At 40.1% G+C, this 25,978-nt stretch overlaps 1 protein-coding gene across 1 annotated transcript in view; it reads left to right on the forward strand.

Moving 5' to 3' along the window:
- The first annotated feature begins 849 nt into the window (after nt 1–849).
- The window catches only part of srp54 (signal recognition particle 54), a 47,635-nt gene continuing 22,506 nt past the window's right edge, over nt 850–25,978 (forward strand). The window contains exons 1-8 of the mRNA XM_059956549.1: nt 850–973; nt 1,064–1,248; nt 1,347–1,449; nt 8,601–8,692; nt 13,342–13,426; nt 13,513–13,617; nt 14,519–14,585; nt 24,113–24,170. Of these exons, the coding sequence (XP_059812532.1) occupies nt 1,372–1,449; nt 8,601–8,692; nt 13,342–13,426; nt 13,513–13,617; nt 14,519–14,585; nt 24,113–24,170 (485 nt within the window). The 5' untranslated portion in view covers nt 850–973; nt 1,064–1,248; nt 1,347–1,371. The remainder of the gene's footprint in view (nt 974–1,063; nt 1,249–1,346; nt 1,450–8,600; nt 8,693–13,341; nt 13,427–13,512; nt 13,618–14,518; nt 14,586–24,112; nt 24,171–25,978) is intronic.

The raw sequence follows: 25,978 nt of genomic DNA on the forward strand, positions 1-25,978 counted from the left end.
TTGTGTTTAGGTTATTGAGGGCTTTTTACATGCTGTCAGGATACTAAGGGAAATTTTACCCTTAAATCAGGGAATTTGGAGGCTTTTCAGTACTCCATGTACTAAAAACCCCCCTAACTATTCCCACTTTTCACTAGAATTGATGCATCTTTTATTTCTCCCATGTTCCAGAATATTGATGAGGTTTTAACTATCTCTTTGTCCTGGTATTCAGTAGGCCTTTGCACATTTATTGTGGTGCCTTTTTATTCTTGTTCTCCAGGATTCTTGAGGTATTTTAAAACAGAACTTGCATTAACCAGCTGTCTAGTGTATAAGATCCATCAATTCTTATTAGCTACAAAATCCAAGTGCATTACACTATGTGCATGTCTAGGAATGAGTGGCCTGTTACTATCTCCAATGTTGTCAGCACTGTGGGGCTTTTTTTTTACGATCCAAGGTATTTGGTTTACTATCCTCAACATTGTAGTACTCCTCCTCTTCAAGGTGCTGAAGGTGTTTTCCCTCCACCGTTTGGGGTATTGAGCCCTCTTCCCCACCCCCAATACTGTAGAAGGTAATAAGGCCTTTTGTTCACTCCCCTCCTCCATTGCCCATAGTATTGACTCCCTTTCCATAACCCTTCCCCACTTGCCAAGATACAGGGATCCTTTCCCTCCTCCTCATTGTCGAGAATTTTACCCTACCCCCACAGCTAAGGCACTAATGTTTGTATCTTCGCATACTCTCTTTCTTTGCATCCACAGTGTAGAGTACTGAATGGGCCATTCATATGATCAGGGTAACTGGAAGTCGGCCGCCAGCCCTCAGCGGGCACTCGGCCTCGGTCGGTGGGTCGGGACGTGTCACGGGGCAGGGGGCGGAGCGACGGGACGCGATCCCGGATGTGAATGCTGCTGGCAGGATGGGTCACCAGTAATGGTGACGTTTCGGTGATTGTCGAGGAGGGAGCGTGTTGTGTTGTTTAGGGGTAAGATGGATGGATTCAGAGTAGCGCCGGCACCCCCTCTTTGCTTTTTAAAATGAGGCCCGAACACCCGTGTCTGTGTCTTTGTTGCAGAGCCGCGAGAGCTGTGGTGGCCGAGCGTGTTTCTTACCGTGACTAGGTTCCGACAGGCGGCTGCTGGCCTCTGATTCCATGGAGTGAAGTCGGCCAGTTTTAGCCAAGTGGCCCGTTTCAGCTCCTCACCCTAAACCGTCTCACCGGCGGCGCCCTCCGTTCCGGCTTGGTTTTCTTTGGCTGTGGTAAAACAAACTTGTGTTCATCTTTGAAATGCTACCATATGGTCTTCAGTTTAAGCCAACTGCGTTCGGATCCTATCTCATGGTTGTTTCTTTCAAAGGTTTAGACGTCGGAAAACAGCGAAAATGGTTTTGGCAGATTTGGGAAGAAAAATTACCTCCGCGCTGCGGTCTTTGAGTAACGCGACCATAATTAATGAGGAGGTATGTTAACTTGTGATTACGGAAAACGTACAGTCTGGAATTTTTACTGTGGTTTGAAACACGTCACACCGTTACCAAAGGCATTAGGTTATCATAATTGCTATATCGTTTGTTTCTCCGTTTATTGTCTCATGATAATTGGGAGCTATTGTCTCTGATTTTAATTAAGAGTATTTTAAGTCGTGCAAAGAAGTACGTATATCATAAAAGTTAAGTCGTGTCTATTTGAGGTAGTTGTCCATTGTAAGCCCGGAATATTTTCACACTTTTTAGTAATGAGCTTTAAATATCTTACTACCAGTACCTTGAATTTCTTAATGTTATAAGAAATTGGAGCAGTAGTCTGGTTGTCTCTGACAACTTGTTCATCCTGTGGGATCACTTTGCCAAATTGTAATAAATTTAGTTGTTAAAAGATAAAATTATGTAGACAGGATAGACTGTAGATTTTTTCTTTTGTCAACATTTGTAATTCAATTATTGAAAATCCAAATATTCACTATAACCGTGCACTTAACCAGTTTTGATATATAGCATCTTAGAAAAAGTATTCAGCCCCAACCCTTTATTCACCTAAATGAGTATTAGAGCCATGGATTTTGATCAATTACACAATCCTTTTTTCACAGTAGAGCCCCCAAAAAGGTAAAATTGTAAAGCATGAAAAATTTAAAATTCAAAAACTTAAATGTCAGCAGTTGAAAAGTAGTCATCCCTCTTTGCACAGTACTTAGTTGAATCACCTCTTAGTTGAACCACCTCTTACAGTTATTCCAACTAGTAGTAATTTTGAATGTCTCTTTTATGTAATGGAGCAAGATTTGCCCATTTCTCCTTGCAAAATTACTCAAGCTGTGCAGGTTAGTTGGGGAGCTGTGTTGAACAGCAATCTTGAGGTTGTGCCAGAGATGTTCAATTGGGTTAATGTCAGGACTCTGGGCCACTGAAGGACATCAATATTTTGAAGCCACCCTGTGGTTGCTGTGGCAGTGTGCTTTGGGTCGTCGTCCTGCTGAAAGAACTTCTTCCCCAGTTTAAGCTTTTTGGCAGAGGCTAGCAGGTTTTTAATCCAGGATCTTTCCTGTTTTTATCAGCATCAATCTTACAGATTTCCAGTTCCTGGTGCTAAAAAGCATGACACTACCTCCACCATACTTTACAGAAGAGATAGATAGTGTTACTTGGCTGATGTGTAGTATTAGATGTATGCACATGTACTGCTTAGTGTTGAGGCCAAAAAGTTTCACTTTAGTCTCATCTGATGACAAGATCTTCTTCCATGTCCTTGCAGTGTCTTCTAGGTGACACTTTGCAAAGTCTTAATGGGCAAGGATATCCTCTCTTTTAGTAGAAGTGGTTCAACTAAGTACTGAGCAGAGGGGTATGAATACTTTTGATCTGCTGACATTTCAGCTTTTGAATTTTTAATTTTTCATGCTTTACAATTTTTCCTGTGTTTTTACACTACTGTGAAGAAAGGATCGTGATTTACAAGTTAAATTTTATCAGTTAAAATGATCCAAATCCCTGGTTGTAATTCTCATTTATGTGAATGAAAGGTTGAGGGCTGAATACTTTTTCAAGGTACTGTATATGTGGTTGGACAAAGAATTATCATTGATAGGAATTGTGCCAAGAACAAATTACAGTTGAACTGAAATTAGAATGACTTATTCCTATAATTTGCTTGCTATACTTAATTGATTAGATCATCTTTTATGTACCTCCCGTTTGTAAAATATTTTAAAGGTTTAATGACTTAAAAATATGGATTTGGGACATTCCTTAATTAGTAAGAACATAGTGGGGGAATATGTCCAGTCTCCTGACATAGAAGTTAAATTATGAATTCTTTAAAACTATGTGTCATAGATGTTGCTTCATAAGATCAAAAAATATAGAGCAGAATTTGGCCATTTGTCCCATCATGTCTGCACCTCCATGTCATCATGGCTGATCCAATTTTCTTTTCAGCCCCAATCTCTGCTTTCTCCCTGTATCCCATCATACCCTGACCAATCAAAAATCGTATCAACCTCTGCCTTAAATGTACGTGAAGATGGCCTCCACACCTGCCCGTGGCAAAAAAATTATACAGATTCACTCTCTGGCTAAAGAAATTCCTCCTCATCTCTGTTCTAAAAGGACATCCCTTTATTCTGTGGCTGTCTCTTCTGGTCTTATAGACTCTCCCACCTTAGGAAGTATCCTCTCCACATCCACTCTATCAAGGTCTTTCAATCCTCATTCTTCTGAAATTCAGTGAATACAGACCATAGCCATCAGATGCTCTTCATATAACAAGCTATTCAATCCTGGAATCATTTTTTGTGAACTTCTTTTGAACCCTTTCTAGTTTCAGCACATCCTTTCTAAGATGAGGGGCCCAAACCAGCTCACAAGTGAAGCCTCACCAGTGTGTTACAAAGTTTCAACATTACATCCTTGCTTTTATATTCTAGGGCTCTTGAAATGAATACTAACATTGCATTTGCCTTGCTCACAACTGACTCAACCTGCAAATTAACATTTAGGGAATCCTGCACAAGAAATCCCTAGTCCCCTTGCGCCTCAGTTATTTGTATTTTCTCTCAATTTGGAACTTCTACCAAAGTACATAACCATACACTTCCCAACACTGTATTCCATCTGCCATTTCTTTGCCCAGTCTCCTAATCTAAGTCCTTCTACTTCCTCAAAACTACCTGCCCCTCCACCTATCTTTGTCTCATCTGCAAACTTTGTAACTAAGCCATCAATTCCATCATCCAAATCATTGACACATAACGTAAAAAGAATCAGTCCCAATAAAGACCCCTGTGGAACACGATTGCTAATCAGGGAGACTGGCCTAGTGTTTGGTGATCAGCATGTCCTGGAATTGAGGCTCGGGGGGTCAAATTGTAAATCCGGAAGTCAAGGCCCAATGGCCAGAGCACAGTCTGTGAATCTGAGAGGTTGCTGGGGAGGTCCCTTCCTTCCCACTGTTGGTCTCCTGCCAGTTAGCCACTGCTTTGTCCGTGCTAGAATCTTGCCTGTAATACCATGGGCTTGTAGCTTGTTAAGCAGCCTCATGTGGCACCTTGTCAAAGAACTTCTGAATATCTACGTATACAACATCAATTGATTTCCCTGTGTCTATCCTGCTTGTTATTTCTTCAAAGAATTCCAACAGATTTGTCAGGCAAGATTTTTCCTTGAGGAAGCCATACTGACTATGGCCTATTTCATCATGCGCCTCCTAGTACCCTGAGACTTCATCTTTAGTAATCGACTCCAACATCTTCCCAACCACTGAGGTCAGACTAATTGGCCTATAGTTTCCTTTCTTCTGCCTCTCTCTCTTCTTGAAGAGTGGGAGTGACATTTGCAATTTTCCAGTTTTCTGGAGCCATTTCAGAATCTAGTGATTCTTGAAAGATTACTAATACTCCAGGATCTCTTCAGCCACCTCTTTCAGAACTCTGGGGTGTACACCATCTGGTCCAGGTGACTTATCTACCTTCAATCCCTTCAGTTTCCCAAGAACCTTCTCTCTGGTTATGGTACCTTCACACACTTCATAACTTTTGACACCTGGAACTTCCAACACACTCTTGCCTCTTTTACTGTTTATGTATCTGAAGAAACTTGGCATCCTCTTTAATATTATTGGCTAGCTTACTTTTGTATTGCATCTATACCTTAATGACTTTTTGGTTGCCTTATGTTAATTTAAAAAAATTCCCAAACCTCTAACTTCCCACTGACTCGTGCTCTATTATATGCCCTCTCTTTAGCTGTTATGTTGACTTTGACTTCTCTTGTTAGCCACAGTTGTGTTGTCTTTTGTTTCAAATACTTCTTCCTCTTTGGGATTATCTTGTACCTTCCAAATTGCTTTTTAGAAATTCCAGGCATTGCTGCTCTGCCATCATCCCTGCCAGTGTACTTTCCCAATCAGTTCTTGCTAACACATCTCTCATGTAATTCCCTCTATTTCACTATAATACTGATACATCTGACTTTAGCTTTTCCTTCTCAAATTTCAGGGTGAATTCAATCATATTATGATCACTTGCCCCTTAGGGTTCTTTTACCATAAGATTTCTAATCAATTCTAGTTCATTGCAAAACCCCTATTCCAGAACAGCTGTTCCCCTAGTGGGCATTTGCAGCATCTTGTAGGCAATCTAGAAATTTCCCCTCCTGGAATCCAGTATCAACCTGATTTTCCCAATCTACCTGCAGATTGAAGTTCCCCATGACTATTGTAACATTTTTCTTTTGGCATGCATTTTCTAACTCCTGTTGTAATTTGCAGGCCACATTTTAGCTACTGTCTAGGAGCCTGTATGCAACTCCCTTCAGGGTCTTTTTACCTTTGCAGTTCCTTACCTCTATCCACAATGATTCAACACCTTCTGACCATATGTCACCTCTTTCTAATGATTTGATTTCATTTTTTACCAACCGAACAACACCACCTCCTCTGCCTTCCTGTTTGTCCTTTCGATACAGTGTTTATTCTTAGACATTAAACTCTCAGCTATAATCTTTCAACCATGATTCAGTGATGCCCACAACATCTGCAACTGTGCTGCAAGTTCAACTACCTTATTCCTTATGTTACCTTATGAAACATCTTCAGTCCTGTATTCACCCTTTTCTATTTTGTGTGTCTTTTTACATTACAACTCATCCTGTTGACTGTAGTTTTGCCCTATCAACATCCTCTCCTCACTACACATTGCCCAAGTTTGTAAACCTCATCTTCAGCACTGTTATCCGCCTTTTCTATGATATTTCTTGCATTGAAATATACGCAGCACAGGACACTAGTCGCACCATGTTCAACCTTTTGATTCCAAACTTTGTCTGAGGTCTTAACCAACATCTGCTTCCACAACCTCTCCACTAACTGTTCTGGCACTTTGGTTCCCATGCCACTGCAGCTCTAGTTTAAACCTCGCTGTGCAGCATTAACAAACCTTCTCACCAGGTTATTTGTCCCCTTCCAGTCAGGTGCAAATCATCCTTTCTGTCCAGGTCCCACCTTCTCTGCAAGAGAGCCCAATGATCCAAAAATCTTGTGTCCTCCCCCTACACCAACTCCTCAGCCACGTATTAAACTGCATAATCTTTTCAGTTCTGTCCTCACCAATACACAGCATAAATAGTAATCCTGAGATCACAACCCTGGAGGTTCTGCCCTTTAACTTAGTACCTAACTCTTCAAACTTCCTACGCAAACCTTGTCTCTCGTTCTATCCATGTCAACGACATGGGTACCTATGTGGACCACAACTTCTGGCTGTTCATCCTTCCACTTAAGAATGTTGAGGACTTGATCTGAGATACCCAGAACCCTGACACCCGGGAGGCAAAATACCATCTGGGAATCTCGTTCTCGCCCACAGAACCCCCTGTTCATTTCCCTAACTAATGGCTAATGGATCCCCTATCACCACAGTGTGACTCTTCTCTCCTCCTCCCCCCCCCCCCCCCCCCACCTTCTGAGTCAATTGCCAGAGAGACCTGAGCACTTTGATTTTCCTCTGTTAGGTCATTCTCCCCCAACAGCATCTAAAGTAATATCTGTGTTTGAGGGGAATGGCCACAGGAGTACTCTGCACTGACTCCTTAATCCCTTTCCCCTTCTTGACTGTTACCCAGGTTCCTATGTCCATCTCTTTGTGTGTAACTACCTCCCTGTATGTCCTACAACTACTCAGCCTCAATGGGGTTTGTTAGAAGTTGGATGCACTTCTCTCAGTTGTGGTTGTCAGGGACGCTGGAGTCTCCGTCTTCCCACATCCTGCAAGAGGAGCATTTCGCTATTCTGCCTGGCATCTCTACTGTCCTTGAAGAGTGGATATAAAGATGAGGAGGGAAAAAAAACTTGAGCTTTTTATTCTTTTGTTTTCTCTGAGTGAAGCCTCTCTTTGTTGAAGCCTCAAAGAGCTAAAGCCTCAAGATCACCCCTCTGACTATGTCCACTCAGACAATGGCTGCTGCGATGATGGCTGGTGCACTTGCCCCTGCCTTCCTTTAATTTGCTCTTACTGATCAACCCCAAACACTAGCTGGTTGCTGGTCAAAGCTCTTTTTATGCTGTAGCAACCCACTGCTGCCTTTTACCCTTGAGCAGTGGACCTGATTGAAGTTTCCCCTCTCTCCCTACGCCCCCCAAAACTGATCTGCTGAATTCCTTCAGCATTTTGCTTTTGGCTACAGATTACTGTGTCTATAGTTTCTAATATGTTATATTTTGACTAACTTTGTCATCTCACTAATTTCTACTTAACTTGCATTTTGGTTCAACTTGTCAAATTCCATTTAGTGAATTCTTTTTGGCTCATCACCAACACATTGTACTTTGCTGTCTGTAATCATCCTCTTTGAGTCTTCTCTCGAGGGTATGAGCAAAATACAATTCTAACTATAGAATACTTTAAATTTCATTTTCCAATTTTAAACCAGACAATTTGGCTCCCAGAGCTAAGTGAGTTGCCATCGCATTGAGTTGTTATATTAACTTTGAAATAGTTATTACCAGCTGTCATGATTATATTTGCCATTGTTAAAAGTTGACCTTTTGTTTAGTACTAGAAACTGATTCTTTAATATGGTATAATTAAAAATAATTATTTATGTATTGCTCAAATTAAACTGGGTTCTAGATTTGATTGACATGTTTATTCTGGAAACATTTGATTAGATAATTTATTAACAACAGATCCTTTCCAATATATCTGATTGCCTATATATGTAGTAACTATATTATTAAGATATTTTGCTTTTCAAAAGAGTTTTGTGTTTTGCTTATCCAAAGGGAAAAAACTGGTTTATTTTTTGGCTTGTGTATCGATTCCCATTTTTATTCGGCTTGTAGTATTATGTGAGTTGAGGTCTCAGGTGCAGTCCTCAATCCTGATGATCTAGTTAGGTCGCTCCTGTCTCAGGTGTAACTGATGAAATGATGATTGTGATCAGTATTTTTCATTATGCAATGAGAAATGGGTTTTGAAGTTTGGAATTACTGCTGGGTGATTAACTGGTTGTGCTAATGACAAAATAAGGCAAACTGAACTAGAAGTTTACAATTTTAGTGAAAAGTGGTGGGATAAGAAAACTAACTTTTATAACATTAAAATTTATTTCACTCTTAGGTTTTGAATGCTATGTTAAAGGAAGTATGCACAGCTTTACTTGAAGCAGATGTCAATATAAAACTTGTGAAACAGCTAAGAGAAAATGTCAAGTAAGTAACAATCATTGTTTTTAACTGCCAAGCAAGAATCTTGTGTAATCTTTCACCTAGTTCGTAATATCTCTGTTTAGTTCTCATAATTGCCTTTCCTGTTCGTTATGTCTTAAGTCTATTATATTGTAACTTCTTGTTAACAAGTTGTCATCTTTTTTCTTCTGTCATATACCTTTGAGATTCTTTTTCTAATTTTGTAATCTTTCTCCAATTGATCTGTTTCTACCATATATTCCTTCTTAATCTTAGAAGTATAACTTATTATCTGACCTCTTAAATATGCCTTCATTGCTTCCCATACTATAAATTTATCATCAACTGAATGTAAATTTGTATCTAAGTATACTGAATCTGCTTTTTCATGAAATCACAAAAATCTTGACGTTTTAATAATATTGAATTAAATCTCCATCTGTAAATCGTCCATCATTATCATTGTCATTATCAAGGGGGAATGATCTGACAATATTCTTGCTTTATATTCCATATTTTTCACCCTGTCTTGAATATTCGTTGATAACAGAAGAAAATCTATCCTTGAATAAGTTTTATGTCTATTTGAATAAGACGAATAATCTCTTTCTTTTGGATTAATTCTTCTTCATATATCAATCAAATTTAAATCTTTCATCAATGATAAAGTTAATTTTGCTACTTTTGATTTTGTAACAACCTTTGTTGATCTATCTAAAACTGGGTCTAAACAAAAATTAAAATCTGCACCTATTAATAATTTTCATATGCGTCAGCCAAATTCAAAAAGGCCTCTTGTATAAATTTTACATCATTTTCATTTGGTGCATAAATATTCATAAGTCCATAGTTCTGAAAAAATTTGACAGTGTATAATTACATATCTCCCCGCAGAATCAATTAATACATTTTGTATTTTAATTGGTAAAGTTTTATTAACCAAAATTGCAACTCCCCTCGCCTTTGAGTTAAATGAAGCTGCGATAACATTTCCGACCCAATCTCTCTTTAATTTATGATGTTCTATCTCTGTTGTGTGTTTCTTGTAAAAAAAAGCTACCTCTATTTTCATTTTCTTAATATATGTTAAAACTTCCAAAACGATAAATGCAATTAGAACAAGTGTAAATAAAATTACTTATAAACCTTTAGAAAGTAATGAAATTTTTAAGAGTTTTTATTCTGAACTGTATCAATCAGAATCACAAAATGATAATGTTGAGTTGAAGGTTTTTATCACAAATAACTCTTCCAAAATTGAATTCGGAAGAACAGAAGGGATTAGATATGCCTTTTACATTAAAAGAGGTCGAACAAGCTCTAGGATCACTTCAGAGTAATAAATCCCCAGGAGAAGATGGTTTTCTGCCTGAATTTTACAACAAGTTTAAAGATTTACTAATTCCTCCTTTTATGGAGTTAATACGCCAAGCGGAAAGAATGCATAAACTTCCAGAATCTTTATCGACAGCTATTTTAATAGTATTGCCAAAAAAAGATAGCGATCTTTTAAAGCCAACATCATATAGACCTATTTCTTTGTTGAACACCGACTATAAAATAATAGCAAAAATTTTATCTAATAGATTATCTAAATACTTACCAAAATTAATACATATGAATCAAACAGGATTTATCAAAAATAGATAATCGGCAGATAATGTAACTCGGTTACTTAGTATAATTCATCTGGCACAAAAGAGGGAGGAAATGAGTGTGGCAGTTGCTTTAGATGCAGAAAAAGCATTTGATAGATTGGAATGGGATTTTTTATTTAAGGTATTGGAAAAGTATGGGTTAGGAAACTCTTTTATAAAATGGATTAAAACCTTAAATACTAATCCCAAAGCTAAAGTAATGACAAATGGTCAAATTTCAACATCATTTCAGTTAACAAGGTCAACTAGACAAGGTTGTCCATTATCACCTGCTTTATTTGTGTTGGCGATAGAACCATTAGCTGAATTAATTAGAACAGACCCAGATATTATGGGTTTCAGAGTTAACCAGGAGGAATATAAGACTAATTTATTTGCTGACGATGTTTTGCTTTATTTAACAAACCCATTGTATTCGCTGTGTAAATTATCTTCTAGATTGGAAGAATATTGGAAAACATCGGGCTACAAAATAAATTGGGATAAAAGTGAAATTCTACCCCTTACTAAAGGAGATTATAGTCAATGTCAATTAATAACTCAAATTAGATGGCCGATAAATGGTGTAAAATATTTAGGTATAAGAGTTGATAATGATACAAAGAATTTATATAAATTAAATTATTTACCATTATTGAAAAAAATTCAAGAAGATCTTGATAAATGGATGATGTTATCAATAACATTAGTAGGCAGAGTAAGTGCTGTAAAAATGAATGTATTCCCTAGATTACAATATTTATTCCAAATATTACCAATATAATTACCGCAGAAGTTTTTTCGAGAGTTAAGTAAATGTGTGAGGAAGTTCCTTTGGAAAGGTAAGATGTCAAGAATATCGTTGGAAAAATTGACATGGAAATTTGACCTAGGAGGGTTACAATCTCCAAACTTTAAAAATTATTATAAAGGAAATCAACTTAGGTTTATTGCATCTTTTTTTGATGAAGATAAACTGGCATGGATTAGAATAGAACTAGATAAAATAGGAGAAAATATACCAGAGGATTTTATATATAAGTGGGAATCTAAATGGATACAGGAAAAGAAAAGAATCTCCTATATTAAAACATTTGATTGATTTAAGGAATAAGATAAATGTTGATAATGAAATAAAGAAATCTTTATTAGCAAAGAGACCTTTAATTCAAAATAAACATATTCCTTTTACAATGGATATCCAACTTTTATACAACTGATTTCAAAAAGGGATTAGATATATAGAAGATTGTTTTGAAGGAGGTATATTAATGTCATTTGATCAATTAAAGAATAAATATAAAATATCAAACACTTTTTTTATTTCCAATTAAGGGCTTATTTAAGAGATAAATTGGGTCAAACAATGTTATTGCTGAAACCTAATGAAATAGAAATTTTAATTCAAAAAGGAAAAATTAAGAAATTTATTTCTGGTATGTATAGTTTGATTCAAAAGCAGGCAATTAAACAAGGAATTCATATGTCAAGACAAAAATGGGAAACTGATTTGAATATTAAAATTGAAGAAACAAATTGGTCAAGACTATGTCTTGACAGTATGACAAATACAACAAACGTCCGGCTAAGACTAGTGCAATATAATTTTTTACATCAATTATATATTACACCACAAAAAATAAATAAACCCAAATTTATCTGATCAATGCTTCCGATGTAATCAAGAAATTGGTACTTTTTTACACTCTACTTGGTCTTGTTTTAAAATTCAATCTTTTTGGACAAATTTAAGAGTTTTACTGGAACAAATTATTGGAATACAACTTCCACATAATCCAACATTATTTTTACTAGGCGATATTGAAGGGATAAAATCAAAATCCAAATTGAATAAATATCAGAAAGAATTCATAAAAATTGCATTGGCAGTAGCCAAAAAGGCTATTGCAGTTACTTGGAAATCGGATTCATACTTAAATATAGATTGTTGGAAGAATTAAATTTTTAGCTGCATTCCACTTGAAAAAATTACTAATAATTTAAGAGATAAATGAAATATTTCTGAAAATTTGGCGCCCTTATTTACAAAAGATAGGATTAAATATATAGGCAATCCGAAGATAAAATTATTGGTTATCTGGGGAAAGAAAGAAATAAACATATTAAAGCTATTATGAACTCCATGAAGCATGTGGGGATCTTCTGATATCCCTCCCTTCCCTCCCTTATATGTTAGGGGGGAAGGGTTGATAGTTTTTTTTCTTTCTGTAACCTATTTGAAAATTCTATATAAAAAAAATTATATAAAAAAACACAATCATTAACTTTAGTTGGTTTTTGGCTGTTTACACTGCTATCATTTAGGGCAGCAATGAAGCTCCTCCATCTACGTCCTCGACCATCTTCTCAATTTTGCTCCAGGTGTGGTTTAGGCTCCTCAGTCACACACAGATATAGAAGGATTCTTTATTGCTGTTTTTGTAACAACTTTTGACCAGTCAGGTTTGTTAGTCCTGTGCTGAACCCCAAACCTTGAGAACCGGTGCACTATTCTTAGTCTGGCTTTTACCCTTTGACCTGTTTGGTTGACATGGGTGACAACATCAAGAGTTAAAGCACAAGGCCCTGACTCCAGCCAACATAGCTCTCTGGGTCATTGAGGCATGCAAGCCTCCAAAGTCAATGACAAGTTTGTGGTCCTCCTGATTGTCATATCATAAAGGGCTGAAGTTAATGCCTATTTTTCTTGAACATGTGTATCGATTTCCATTTTTATTCAGCTTTGTGTTATTTATGCTGCTATTTGAGAGGGACCCATGAATATTTGCATCTGACCATAAGACATTGGAGCAGAATTAGGCCGTTTGACCAATCCAGTCTGTTCTGCCATTCAATCATGACTGATTTATTTTCCCCCCTCTACCCCATTCTCCAGCTGTCTCCCTGTACCCTTTGGTAATAATTTGGGTTTAAATTTACATAAAGATCAATTTGGCAGTGAATGTATGATGTATTGTTTCTGTTTGATTGTTTTAAAAATTTGATTGACATTCCTTTTGCCAAATTGTATTTCAGAGCAGCTATAGACTTAGAAGAAATGGCTTCTGGCCTCAACAAAAGACGAATGATTCAACATGCTGTCTTTAAGGAACTTGTTAAGGTACCCAAGTCAACAAGACTGGAATTTTATATTTTGAACTAATCTTATTTAAATTCAGTTGATTTAAATTTGTATCTATTATTTAGCTCGTAGATCCAGGAGTTAAAGCATGGACACCCACAAAAGGAAAACAAAACGTCATCATGTTTGTTGGCCTGCAAGGTAGTGGTAAAACTACAACATGTACAAAGGTATTTAATTTTTTTCATTGATGGACATTTCTTTGTGCTGCATTTTTTGTTGTCCTGTCAACTGAGATACATCAGGTGGATTCGATGTGAGACATGCTGGGGTTGGGGCAGGAATTGTCTCTCTAAATCTATTTTCCCCCTTAAATTATGTCTCTTGTCTTAGACAGCCCCACCATGGAGAAATAATTCATAGTATAAACACTTCATCCCCAGCATAATTTAGTATGTTAGTTTGTTCAAGTAAAACAAACCTAGCCTATTCATTCTGTCTGTATTACTGAAAGTCTGTATAACTGAAATGCTTTAAACTAGGCAAAATTCCGGTGGATCTTTCTTGCAAGGGGCGATCATAATTACTCCAGATGTCTAACCAACATTTTATGATGTCCTAACTCTTGTATTTGATGACACAGCTGATGAAAGCAAGAGTTCCACATGCCACCTTTACCACCCTCTTCACCCATGCTGTCACTTTCAGGGATTTATGAACATAGCAAAGATTCCACACTCTTTGGGTTCCCTGTCATTTATTGTGTATGTCCTATCCTTCTCTCGTCACCTTCAAGATGTTTCACTTTCACTTGTCAGAATTAAGTTGCTTCTGCTATTGCTCTGTGCAATATGCCAAGTGGCTTATTTTTTCCATTCTTGGCCAACCCCCTAGTCATCTATGGCATGAGCAATATGGTTATTGTCTAGACCAGAGAATGAAATTTTAATGGACACCAAATTCAGTGACTTTGGCCTCGATATTTAGATAGCACTTTCATCCATTGAGGCTTTAAATGGGAAGTGACTTTCCAGAATTAAAGCTTTTTCCTAATGCTGGCAGTAAGCCAGAGAGCTTTTGTTTGTTGCACTTCATTTTTGTTACAGTGCTGTTTCACTTTTTTTCTTGTAGTTAGCATACTACTATCAAAGGAAAGGCTGGAAGACCTGCTTGATATGTGCAGATACGTTTAGAGCAGGTGGGTGTATTATTGTGTTTTATAAATGCTTGATTTGATGGAAATGAGGCCTTTAAAAATATATATTAAATATCTTCTCATATTAAGTGTATTTTCAGCGAATGGGATTTCCTTCAGTAGAGATTTAATCAATAATTTATAAGAGTAAACCAGTATTTTGATGTATTCTGTGATTTGAAGTTTTAAGTGCAGCAATTTCAATGTGATATGAATGTCTAGATCTCTGTTTTGGGACACTCTTTTTCTATGAATTAAGCATTCTTTGATTTCAAATAGGGGCAATCACAATAACGTAAAGATTATCCAGAAAGATTATCTAGAAATTGTGAGAAAATTGTAACTTCTCTGTGACAAATTATAATTGTATATTAAAGTGGTGTAGTCACAAATTTGTTTTAAGTTTCTCAGTTTCTCAGTTTTGGAGAACTACCTGATATGAATTTATTTGATCTTCAGAACTAAAATGTTTAATCCACATTGAGTGAATCTTAACAAAATTTGTACTTGGAGACAGCAAAATAAAAATCAGTTTAAATGTATTTTACAGTGCTTAGTTATAACTAATGAAAAAATACTATCTCACATAATTATTATACCATCTTGATACTTTTCTTAGCCCTTAGATTGGGTTAAAAATTATACAATCCGAAACATTAGAGCTAAAAGCCAGGTAGTAAGAATTAGTTAGAAAATGGCAGCTACATTAATTTCCTGAATACAGTGCATTGATGTTTCTGATTTTTTTCTATTCCTATAGTTTAACAACATATTTTATTAATCCCTTAAAATGGCCATTTACAATTCCTTGAGTTTTGGTTACATTCAGCTTTTTAATTGCAGAGAACATTATAAAAATATATTGGTATGATGGATTTTCCATTGAGTCCCCATCAACCCGCTCAAAAACAGCAGAAAAAAGAGTAACCAGAATCCAGGAGCATATCCAACGTGAACCGCAACATCCCTCAAAGTGATCCATAGCCACACTGATCAATCCTTGCAACATGAATCCCAGGACTCATGCTAGCTGCTGTTGGAGAAAAGTGCAAGAGGGAGAGGAACACCATTCAAACACAGGCAGACAGTGCTGAACGCCTGCCTGTCCTCCACTCTTGTCCTTGTCCACTTCAGCTGTGCTTAATGCCTCAATTTGAGAGTAGTAATGGAGTCTATCAGTGCTTGTGCTCATTCTCTAGGCCAGGGGTCACCAATCTTTTTTGCACCACGGATCAGTTTAATATTGACAACATTCTTGTGGACTGGCCGACGGGGGGTTGCGGGGGGTGATAATCATGACCGGAATATAGATGATAAGTCAACTATAAGTCATTTATAAGAGGCTAATACACTCAATTTCATTTCTAAAATGGTTTATCTAATGAATTTAATATTCAACACACAGCGCATATTTTCCTCGCATGAATATAGTGATAAGTCACTTATAAGTCAATAGCATCATAACATTTTAGGTAACATTTGGATATTAAACACAGTGCATAATTTCCTCGTATGAACATATAAAATCATTGCAACACACCGATATCACTGAATCAGTGGGAGCCCTGGGCTTGTTTCCCTGTAACGAGATGGTCCCATCGAGGGATAATGAGAGACAGCGATACTCGAAGGGGGTTCCTTATGTCCAGTCTATTCCGCAATTTAATTTTTGTTGCATTCATTGCAAAAAACCTCCGCTTCCCAGAGGTAAGATGTTGGAAATGGAAGCAATGTTTTCAGTGCTTTCGTGGCTATCTCAGATATTCAGCCTTGACTTTGATCCAGAATGCCGGCAGAAGTGTTATGTCAAACATACTTTTCAGCCCACTGCCATTTGCAAGCTCGAGGAGTTGATCTTCTTCCCATACTGACATGGATGATTCACTGGGGACATTCACAAATGGGTCACGGGACCCATTCCTTTGCACATCTTGGGTCATTTGTGGTTGGGAAGTAACGCTCAAATTCTGTCAACAGTGAAGATAGGTGATCGTGCACCAGCTGTGAGAAGGAGGGTGCAACCTCAGTCTCTCCCAAAATCCCAGCTAATGTTGGAAATATGTCAAATATGCTCCTGTCCACTCTCCGTCCCACAGTTCCAGTTTGGCTTTGAAAGCAGACACTTTATCTGCCAACTTGAAGACAGTTGTCATTCTCCCCTGAAGTGACAAATTGATTTAATTGAAGATGTCACACAGATAAACAAGTTTTGCTATCCACTCCTCGTCACTGAAGTGTGCTGCCAGTGGTGACTCTTTTCCTGAAGGGAATCTCTGTAGCGGCTCTCTTAACTCAAAAACCCTGGCCAAGGCTCTCCCCTTGATAGCCACCTGACTTCAGAGTGTAAAAGAAGGCATTTGTGCTCTGCATCCATTTCCTCACAAAGCTGCTCAAACAGACGTGAGTTAAGGGCTTTTGCTTTGATGTGATTGATAACAGCGTATTGAGTGACGTTGTTGAAGTTAAGATCAGGTGACGTTTTTCGGCTAGCCAGCATTTCCTTGTGTATGACACTGTGTAGACTGGTATTAAGGAGCAACCTCTTTGACTCGGGTAGTGAAACCAGACAGCCGTCCAGTCATAGCTGCAGTCCTGTCTTTGCATATACCAACACAGAACGACCAGTTCAGTTTGCCTGACGTGTAGTCATTCAAAGATTTGAATAGTTCTGCCCCAGTTGTGTTAGTTGGTAGTGGCAGTGCACACGACATATCCTCGTGCAAATTGTCTTGAAATATATATTGCGTGTAAATCAGTAGTATTGCCTTGTTGTGGACATCGGTAGACTCGTTGACCTGGATAGCATACCCTGGTGACTTGTTAAGCTGTTCCAACAGCTGGTGGTGTAGTGGACAGTGAGGAAGATTTTCAAAGCTTGCAGAGGGATTTGGACTAGCTGGCAAAATGGGCTGACAAATGGCAGATGCAATTTAATGCAGACAAGTGTGAGGTATTGCACCTTGGAAGGTCAAACCAAGGTAGAACATACAAGGTAAATTATAGGACACTGAGGAATACAGTAGAATAGAGGGATCTGGGAATACAGATACATAATTCCCTAAAAGTGGTGTCACAGTAGATAGGGTCACAGAGAGCTTTTGACATGATGGCCTTTATAAATCAAAGTATTGAGTATAACGGAATGTATTGGTGAGATTGTATAAGACATTGATGAGGCCAAATTTGGAGTATCGTTTGCAGATTTTGTCACCTAATTTACAGGGAGAATATTAATAAGGTTGAAAAAGTGCAGAGAAGGTTTATAAGGATGTTGCTGGGACTTGAGAAACTGAGTTACCGAGAAAGGTTGAGTAGGTTAATGCCCTGGAGCGTAGAAGATTGAGGGGAGATTTGATAGAGGTGTATAAAATTATGATGGGTTATAGATAGAGTCAGTGTAAGCAGGCTTTTTCCACAGAGGCTAGGGGAGAAAAAAAACAGAGGACATGGGTTAAGGGTGAAAAAGGAAAAGTTTAAAGGGAACATTAGGGGGGGCTTCTTCTCACAGAATAGTGGGTGTGGAATGAGGTGCCAGTTGAAGTGGTGAATGCAGGCTTACTTTTAACATTTAAGAAAATCTTGGACAGGTACATGGATGAGAGGGATAGGGAGGAATATGGCCTAGGTGCAGATCAGTGGGACTAGGCAGAAAAAATCTTGTTACCTGCAGCTTCTCCCAGCAGTTCACAGCACTTGTCCTTGGCAGCAGGCAGAATCATTTCTTCACCAACAGTGAAAGGCTTCTTAGCCTTAGCAATACAGCTAGCCACTAAGTATGACGCTGTCAGAGCAGCAGCGTTTGTGGAAGTGGTGGCTCTCAGCACTTGCTTCTGTCCCGCTTGCTCACATTCTTTCTGCTCAAAAGAACTCAACGGGTTTGTCTTTAAGGGCAGGGTGCTTGGACTCAAGGTGCTGAAGCAGTTTTGAGGGCTTCATTGCCTCATTAGACAGCTTCTCCACACATCACGCACAGGGGGCTTTGGAGCGTGCGAGTCACCAGTCACATTAAAGCCATATTTTATGTATGACTCATATTTTTTGTTGAAGGAAGCTTTTTTTTTGCAGTCTCAGCCTCAGCTGTCTCAGTGTTATCATCATCGTTAGGGCTTTTTATGCCCCCCTACCACCTCTTCCAAAGAAACACTCAAGTGACTTATTTTTTTTTTACTCATCGAGTAGTTGTAGGTTAATAACCTCGTGTGGGTAATGACCTCGTATGCATTCAAGTTCAACAGTGGGCGTGACAGGGAATGAGGAAAGGCGCAGCTGACTCATACCGTTTCATATCACCAAATCATATTGTTTCCTCATGGCCTGTTAGCATGTGCTTTGTGGCCCGGTGGTTGGGGACTACTGCTCTGGGCTACACACTCTGCTCCAAACCTCACCAAGCTCCCTCAGAGACAGCAATGCGTCAAATTGCTCAATCAGCTCAAAAACACACCATCAAAATGTAAATCCCTTGTTCCAGTTGGCTTAGTAGTAGAATCACATTTGAAAGAAGTAGTGGTGGTTTCATGAACTGCCTGCAGGACATCGCTGTTGGTCGCATTATTCATATTTAAGTTCGTTGACAACATCACTGTCATTGGCAGAATCAAAGATGGTGACAAATCAACATATAGGAGCGAGATTTGAGAATCTGGTTTTGTGATGCTATGATGATAATATTTCACTCAATGTCAGCAAGACAGAGGAGCTGATTATTGACTTCAGGTGGAAGAAACCAGACATTCATGAGCCAGTTCTCTTTGGGAGATCAGTTAAAGAGGGATAGCAGTTTTAAATTCCTCAGTGTTATTATTTCAGAGGATCTGTCCTGGCCCAGCACATAAGTGCCATTCTGAAGAAAGCATGCCAGCACCTCTACTCCCGTAGGAGTTTGCGAAGGTTCAGCATGACACCTAAAACTTTGACAAACTTCTATAGATACATGATGCAGAGTATATTGACTGGTTGCATTACGACCTTATATGGAAACACCAATGCCCTTGAATGGAAAATCATACAAAAAGTAGTGGATGTGGCCAGTCCATTGTGGGTAAAGCCTTGCCCACTATTGAGCACATCTACGTGGAGTGTTGTCACAGGAAAGCAGCATCAGAGACCACCACCACCTAGATCATATTCTCGTCTCACTGCTGCCATCAGGAAGAAGGTACAGGAGCTTCAGGACTCACCAACAGGTTCAGAAACAGTTGTTACCTCTTAACTATCAGGCCCTCAAATCAGAGGGGATAACTTTACTCAACCTTATTGACCCATCACTGTTCTCAAAAACTATGGACTCACTTTCAAGGACTTCTTTTCATGTTCTCAATATTTATTGCTTATTATTTTTTTTCTTTTGTATTTGCACGGCTGTTTTTTGCACTCTGGTTGTCTGCTCTGTTGGTGTGGTCTTTCATTGATTCTAATATAGTTAGTGGACTTATTGAGTGTAAAGGGGGTTTCTTTTTTCTCTTTGTTACTGTTGGGAAAGGGTTTCCTTTTGTTAACTCGCAGGAATGCTAATTTACTGATAACGAGAATGGTATTCCTTTGTAAACCAAATGGGGATTAATGTTCTTCTGAGTCTGTAAGCTTTTGTTGACGGGCTTTTGGGCAGATCGGCGCGAGGGGGTCGAGAGAGAGGACACAATGCTCTAAGCAGGGCGAGGATCGGACCCCAAAGGGGGGTCCGAGGCCGGGAGATTCCCCGAGGAGGGGGGATGAAGCTAGATGTGCTTGGTTGACCACTCGGAGGGTCCTGAGCTGTTTGGAGAGTCGAGGAGTTCGGAGGGTCCTGAGCTGCGAGTCGAGGAGTTCAGAGGGGATCGAATGGTGGCCAGAAGACTTCAGTAATTGAGCTCCAACGGTTGTGCACGAAGTGGTTTGGACTTTGATAAGTTTGGCGCCTTTTCTTTAATTTTCTCTTCATATATACTGTATCGTTATTAATCACTTAGTTATAGTAACCTTTATAAATTGTACTCATTTAATCGCATATGGTGTACTGTCTGTTTTTGGGCGAGGCGGGGACATCACACAGCATCCACACCAGCTGATTACCCAGTTTGGCGGGGCCGAAGGCTGCTCCCCCTAGACGAGAACGTGCTGAGCGAGCCTGAGGCGACCCAAGGGGTTACATTGTGGGGTGCTCGTCTGGGGTTGATTTCTGTGGAAGCTGTGTGATCACCCTCTTTAAATTGTGTCTGCGGCGAAGAGCTGGTGTGCCTTTGTGGGTGTGTGATTGCTGGTTATCGCTGTGTGTGTGTTGGGTGGGGTGGTTGCTGTTGGCTGACGAAATGGTGGTGGGACCATGGGTTGTCCGTACTGTTTGGAGAGTGAGGAGTGACAGGTTGGGATGTTTCAGCAGTGGTGAGCTCCGCCCGGTTGTTGGAATAATGTCCAGCCCTAAAGGGGCGGAGGTGTGGGCGGAGCGGACCTCTCAGTTGTTGGGTGAGTGGCAGTGCTTGGCTGAGGAAAAGCGACAGGGACGGGTTGAAAGTTTGAGTAGGCGGGCTGGTGACTTTGTTAGAACTGTCAGGCACAATTACCTCGAAGTGACCGCTGCCAGTTCTGGGAAAGTGTGGGAAAATGCGTGTGGTTCGACTGGAAGTCAAATGCCGCAGCTGGGGGGCTTATTATATCTGTGGCAGGAGATTGGTGGGAAGTTTTTAGGGTATCCCTTTTTGCCTAGGGGGGCAGATAAATTGCTTGTGGTGCCAAGGGGATCTGTCAAGGGGATCAGTTGTTCCGTTGATTCGAGAGGTGTCGGGAAACTTAGAGGAGGCCCATTGGGGGAACGGCTTGGGGTCTCTGGGGGAGCACGTTCCCAGCAATGTACCAAGGAACTCCCGAAAGGAACAGACCCTATTCCTGAAGGCTTAGACATGCGCACAGGTGTTGTTACGGATGGATGGAAGTCAAGTTAAGGCCATCCTCGGCACCGGGGCGCCGGTGAAGTTGCTGTACAGTTTGTTTCATAACCGTTATTGGAAGCATTTACCCTTGACAACATTGAGGACACTGGAGATTCGGGGTACCAGTGCCGGTGATTATCCAGACAACGGTTGTTGGTCAGTGAAAATGGAGTTCTTAGAGGCAAATGTGGAGGAGACTGAGGTTCATGAATCATTAATGCTGATGTGTCCGGACCCTGTTGAGACGGGCAGCGTTTCTGTTCTAGAGAGAACCAAAATCCTGCTGGTGCGCTTGGGAGCCTGCCCGGAGGAGGCGGGTGAGCGCTGTTTGGAGGCATTGTCAATGCACCCAGGGTTTCGAGCTGCTTGTGCGGACATGTGTAGCAGCATTGGGCTGATACCGAATTCAAACAAGAGCCAGTGGTGGTACGGCCTGGGGGAAGTATCTGAGGGTGAGACCCTCTTCGTGGACGCTGCGAAACACCACAAGGGAGGGGAGTTGACTGCTGAAGACACCTCGGAGAGAGAGAGGTTGCGGCGACTGGCCCCTACAGCCGTGGAAGATGTAGGCAGCGTGTGTATGGGTTATATTGCGTTGAAGAGGCGCACTGTCAGTGACCAGAATATGGCCCTGAGGGCCAGAGAGGCGATGGCCTGTCTGAGTGGTGTGAAGTGGTTTAAGGTGCTGGATCTGAGGAGTGGATGTTGCTAGATCCCGATGAGTGGGGCCGACAAGGAGAAGACGGCCGTTATAAATTCCCTAGGAGTCTTCGGGTCCGAAAAGATGCCACAGGGCATATCTGGAGCCCTTGCAACCTTCCTGTGCAGGTGGAAGACCACAGGGGATGTGGAGGCGTTTGGAGTTTTGGTGTATGTGGATGATCTCTTGGTATTTGGATTTGCCTCAGGAGAATATGAAGTGAGGTCGTTGCAGGAGCAGCTGAGAACTACCGAGTTAAAGTGTTTTCGGGACACGTGCCAGGGCTGGCGAAGGTCGCAGCTCGTGAGAGACTGTCTCTACGGAATCAAGTTTGAAATGAAGACGGAGAGACTGGAGAAAGTGATCTGGAACCATTCGGAAGACTTACAAGTTGGAGAGAATGAAGAAAGTTGTCTGACTGAGGGTAATAGCAAACTGAGAACCCGGAGAGGGGAGTTTGCGGAGGTGAAGAAATTACAGACGAATCTCAGAAGAGAGAAGCGGAAGCTTGAAGGGAACCTGAAGATGACCATCGACAGTTCAAATGAAGTGCAAAACCTGAAAGTTGATCTGGAAGAAGACATGAGGAAGAAAAAGCTGGAGAGAAGTGCAGTGAATACTGAACAGGAGGCTGAAGAGACTGCGGGAGCAGTGCAGGCCACGTGTTTCCGTTTGGAGAAGATCAAACAGCAGCTACCGATCACAGGAATGAGGAAGAATACAGATTTGATGGATGATGTGCTGGATGTGTGGTACATGCTGCCTTTTGCTGACTTTCCCTCGATTGAGGAAGAGACCTTTGGCCCTTCTCCCATTGAGTCAGGTGTAGCGGGGAGGGTTAGCTGTGTGCAGTGTGGGGCATGAGTGAGAGGTTGAGAGAGGAGTTGGTAGTGGGCCCAAGGTATCCCCAGTTGTGTCCGAGCCTGAAGGGTTTAGGTGAGGGGGTACGGAGGCCTCAGAAGGGTTAGGGAACTCCCAGATAGTTGGCCTAAGTAGCGCCTGAGGAACAGGGCGTGAGGGTTACTGTGTGGGGAGGAGATATCACTGTTTGTGCTTGGGTTACGGTGTGTTGGCAGGAAAGGTGGCGAGTTATTTAGTAGTCATCAGGACATGACTTTTATTTGGTGGAGGAAGTGTGTAAAGGGGGTTTCTTTTTTTTCTTTGTTACTGTTGGGAAAGGGTTTCCTTCTGTTAACTCGCAGGAATGCTAATTTACTGATAACGAGAATGGTATTCCTCTGTAAACCAAATGGGGATTAATGTTCTTCTGAGTCTGTAAGCTTTTGTTGACGGGCTTTTGGGCAGATCGGCGCGAGGGGGTCGAGAGAGAGGACACAATGCTCTAAGCAGGGCGAGGATCGGACCCCAAAGGGGGGTCCAAGGCCGGGAGATTCTCCGAGGAGGGGGGATGAAGCTAGATGTGCTTGGTTGACCACTCGGAGGGTCCTGAGCTGTTTGGAGAGTCGAGGAGTTCGGAGGGTCCTGAGCTGCGAGTCGAGGAGTTTGGAGGGGATCGAATGGTGGCCAGAAGACTTCAGTAATTGAGCTCCAACGGTTGTGCACGAAGTGATTTGGACTTTGATAAGTTTGGCGCCTTTTCTTTAATTTTCTCTTCATATATACTGTATCGTTATTAATCACTTAGTTATAGTAACCTTTATAAATTGTACTCATTTAATTGCATATGGTGTACTGTCTGTTTTTGGGCGAGGCGGGGACATCACACAGCATCCACACCAGCTGATTACCCAGTTTGGCGGGGCCGAAGGCTGCTCCCCCTAGACGAGAACGAGCTGAGTGAGCCTGAGGCGACCCAAGGGGTTACATGAGTATGCCCAAAAAAAAAAGAATCTCAACTGCACAATATATAGTGACCTATATGTACTTCGATAATAAATTTATTTTCAACTTTGTTTGGTATGCAGGTGCATTTGACCAACTGAAACAGAATGCAACCAAAGCAAGAATTCCATTCTATGGAAGGTAAGATTTACAAATGGAGATATTTGAGGGAAATAATATTGTTATGTACCTGTGACAGTGGTGTACTTGTCACGTGACTGGGGTTGAAGCTATACTGGACTTGAGGTAATGGTCTTGGGATGGTGCAGTGACGTCATTTTCCCGCCAGTAGAGGTCATGTGACAGGTTTTTTTTACAGGGTATAAAAGGAGGACCCCTCCCTGTGAGGAGGGGCAGTTCGTGGCTGGATTTGCCATGTTGACTTCATGCCACTGCGTGATTTAATGTTATGACGCAGTTTAGTTTAAAGATGAAGTTTTATCTAATGCCTAAAGTTTAAAAGGTCATTGCCAGCAGTTTCTTTATAATAATGCTAGTTGAGAATCAGTGGAGAGTGAAGATGGGAGTTCGGGAGATAAAAGATCGAGGAGAATCGACTTCGACGGTGGAACAGGTTCGACCTTGTTTGATCCTTATTCGGAAGGAATTCGTTGACTGTTCTCGTGTTAATCCCTGCGAAATAGCAGAAAGGATTGAGTACAGTGTTGTAAAGGAAAGGTCAGTGCCTTTAAGCCATTCCATTTGTCCATCTTCGTAAATTTTTCGTGGGAAAAGTTCAGTTTGGGAACTGAAGCAACATGACGTGAAAGAGAATTTAAAACGTCTTAAAAAGTCTCTCCCTTAAATGGACTGTGAGCATTTTGAACTTTTGCAAAATTACTTTGAAGAACTGCTTTGGCAACATTGCTTTAAGAACTGTTTAAGCTGCCGCACAGCAGCTGATTTCCGGTTACGTTAGTGATTTGTTTACTTTTGGGGGTTTGTTTTCAGTGTTTAATAAATGTGTTGTTTGTTATAAAAACCCTTGCCTAACTCATATATTTATTGTTGCCTGAATCTGTAACAATATTAAGTGGATAGTGCATTGAAATTAAACAAGTAATTATGATTAATTAAAGTTGGCCAGATTGTTTTGATTTTTTTGCAACCACTGATGGCTGCAGTGCCTGTATCAGTATACTTTTAGGCACAATGCAGTATGCAAGTACTGAATACGTGAGTTGGAGTAATGATGCATTCTGTTAATGGAATCAGTAAAGCCTGTAGCAGCTTCTGATCAAAATTATGCTCTGGGTATCTGCCCTTTGTATGTGGCTCCTCAGCTCTGCATTTATACAGATCTTCTTTAAAAAGGTAAATCAGGCTAAGTGTTCATTTTCCATAATTAACTTGTTAATGGTTAAGTACATTCTATGTTATTAAAGTGTAAATTTCACCTGTTACCAAATGTTTCTGATGGTTGGAGACATCTTGAAACAGACAGGCTTTCTGACAGCTCTTCCTATGAAAAGGGCTATCAGTGACTTTGCTTGATCTTTTTTTGGGGACTGGTCAACAGCCAAAGTTGAGAGTTGTTATGGTGATCGCAAGCAATTTAGCCTGATCTTTAACTAATAGATCTCTTGTCAACAACTTAAAACGTTATTTTGGCTTAGCTACTTCAGTAGAACTTCAAGAAACATGAATCTGATTAATATTTTGTTGGTTGTGACGCAGCTTTAGATAACCGTATTGTACAACGTAAAAATCCCACTGTATGTGTAAATCATCAAGGAATGCCCTTTTAAATGTGTTAGTTGTAATACTGGGAGAATAAAATTGTTCAGTGTTAAAGTATTGAGCTGGTGACTGGAGTTTTGGTATGTAATTGCTTTGTGTGAAGGCTCACTTCATTGGTACAGTGTTGTGAATTTGGGATTGTGTTTGTTCTTACAGAAGATCTGCTCTATTGTAATTGTACTTGGTATTGATTAGAAGGAAGGGAAATA

The sequence above is a fragment of the Hypanus sabinus genome, chromosome 2 (assembly GCF_030144855.1).
Source record: "Hypanus sabinus isolate sHypSab1 chromosome 2, sHypSab1.hap1, whole genome shotgun sequence".
NCBI classification, from domain to species: Eukaryota; Metazoa; Chordata; class Chondrichthyes; order Myliobatiformes; family Dasyatidae; genus Hypanus; species Hypanus sabinus.